The sequence below is a fragment of the Pollachius pollachius genome (assembly GCF_949987615.1).
Source record: "Pollachius pollachius genome assembly, chromosome: 3".
Lineage (NCBI taxonomy): Eukaryota > Metazoa > Chordata > Actinopteri > Gadiformes > Gadidae > Pollachius > Pollachius pollachius.
In genome coordinates, this window is record NC_136936.1 from 35,635,965 (window position 1) to 35,638,464 (window position 2,500).

Here is a 2,500-nt window from a genome sequence, read left to right on the forward strand (position 1 = left end):
AATCATCAGTGAAATGTGGAGAAGCATAGCAGCGCGTTGGTGTAACTGCTGAGCTACGGATCCCAGGAGGAACAGGATTCGGAACAGAGTTGCTGCACACAATGTGGGACTGAAAAGCGAACGGTAAATCATGGCTCATGAAAAGATCTATATTGTGCAAGGGATCCAAAACCAAAACCAAATGGCGGCATGGTTTTTCATCTGACCATTCAAGCTGATCAGAGAACAACATTAGGCACTTCAATGATTGGATAGAATAGACTACACATATTTGGACAAGCATTGTTTTAAGCGAGTACTTGACAAAAAAATGTCAATGTATCATGTATCCTGTCATGTAAAAACTGGCATATCATCCATCCATCGTCATATATTATCACAAGTCTTATATCATTTATAGGTATTAATGAAGTTTAATGGATTAAGCCACTCACCAAGGTGTCTACATGTTTGAGAGCGAGGTCACTGCTAGGTGCCTGGTCAGAAGAAAATAAAGAGAGAGAGAGGGAGAAGGAGAAACATAGATTTGATATACAACACTTCTCCAACACTTCAGACCACAGAACACATTGGGATGATTTATAACCCAAATACCATCAACAAAGACCATCTGTGTTCTAAAACCAAGGCAACTAAGCCATACTCTTGAGTGATACTCTTTTGATGGAATGTTTGTGTGTTTGTGTGTTTGTGTGTGTGTGTGTGTGTGTGTGTGTGTGTCTGTGTGGGGCGGGGGGGGAGGGGGGGAGGGGTGCATGCGTGCATGTGTGCTTGTGCGTGTGATTGTGCATGTGTGTGTGCGTTTGTTTCTGTATGTGTGTGTGCGTGTATGTGTGTGTGTGTGTGTGTGTGTGTGTGTGTGTGTGTGTGTGTGTGTGTGTGTGTGTGTGTGTGTGTGTGTGTGTGTGTGTGTGTGTGTGTGTGTGAGTGCGTGTATGATTTCTGTTGTTTTGCATCATGTTAATTTACTCCCTATCAAACTTTGGAGTGAAAATAGAAGCGTTGCTTTTTCCTAATGTGGCCTGGAGCATGGTCGAGGACCCCATCCTGGACATAGATAGACCATCAATAATAACACAGAGTAAATATTTACACAGAGGGACACATCCCCCTGCATTAGCCAAGACAGCAGAGTCCATCTGTGGCCCGCTGCTATTTAACGCCATATACAGCTATGATGAGAGCTAGGAGGGAAGGAGTATAAGAGGGAGAGAGTGAGTGGGAGAGGTCCAGGGAGACAGAGGGAGAGAGCAAGAGCGAGAGCGAGAGAGAGAGAGAGAGAGAGAGAGAGAGAGAGAGAGAGAGAGAGAGGGAGGGACAGGGAGAGAGATAGAGAGAGAGAGAGAAAGAGAAAGGGAGAGAGTGATGGGGGTAGGCAAAGCAAGGGTAGAAAAACGGGAGATGAGAGCCAAGTATATGGAGAAATGGGTATAGAAACACCTCTACAGAGAGTAATTTGGAGGGAAAGAGGTACATGAACAGAGGTTGCTAAGGAAGTAAATAGTATCTCTATGAGCAGTCAGAACTAAGTCACAAGCAGCGTGCACATTATGATCTCTTTATAGGGCAGAACCAACAATGTCCTCATGTCTCATGTGCGAGCACGCACACACACACACACACACACACACACACACACACACACACAAGTCTAGAACAAGGGTTTTCTTGGCCCCCATTTAAACTGGGACTCGGCCTGCCATTGCAGTGATGCCACAGTGCTCAGCAGATGTTGAACAAAAAGTAGTTATTGTCTGGTTTTTATTGGCTTTTCATCTCTTAACCTGCGTTCCCTTAGAAATAAATCTTCTGATAAGAGGACAGAACATCCATACAAAACATCCAAAACCACAGCATTCTCTGTTGTTTTGTCGGGCGATGCAGCTGTCGATTAAAGTAAGCAGACACACACAAACACACACATCAAGGAACCTCCACTGCAGAATCTAAAAGGGTGAGTCCACAATGTAAATTATAGTCTGCTGTTGTGACCTGAGGATGCAGCTCCTGAAACGCCCAGACCAAACCACTAACCATGGAGAGGGCCAGAATAGAGAGGATCTCTGTGTGCCTGTTTGTGTGTGCCTTTGCGTGTGTGTGTGTGTATGTGTGTGTGTGTGTGATGGCGTGTGTTAATTTGCATCTTTGACTATGCATATGCATATATGGGTGTATGTTTGCAGCGTTCGCACTGCAGTGTTTCTGTGTTTGTTTTTGTGCGTGTGTGCATACCTATGCATGCCTGTCTGAGTGTGTGTGTGTGTGTGTGTGTGTGTGTACTTGTACATGTGTGTGTGCGTGTGTGTGTTTGTGTGTGTGTATGTGTCTGTTTGCACGTGTGTGTGTGTATGTGTCTGTTTGCGCGTGTGTGTGTTTCCGCGTGTGTCTGTGTGTTTATGCATGTGTGTGTGTTTGCGTCTGTGTGTGTGTGTGTGTGTGTGTGTGTGTGTGTGTGTGTGTGTGTGTGTGTGTGTGTGTGTGTGTGTGCGTGTTTGCGTGC

General features: G+C 45.2%; 1 protein-coding gene across 11 annotated transcripts in view; it reads right to left on the reverse strand.

Annotated features, from left to right (window-relative positions):
• tns1b (tensin 1b) overlaps positions 1–2,500 on the reverse strand; it is a 166,306-nt gene that overhangs the window by 66,010 nt on the left and 97,796 nt on the right. For 9 of the 11 annotated variants that reach the window (XM_079733017.1, XM_079733020.1, XM_079733024.1 and 6 more), the window contains one exon: positions 435–476. The exons of the other annotated variants lie outside the window; for them this stretch is intronic. In XM_079733017.1, the coding sequence (XP_079589143.1) occupies positions 435–476 (42 nt within the window). The remainder of the gene's footprint in view (positions 1–434; positions 477–2,500) is intronic. 11 annotated transcript variants of the gene reach the window in all.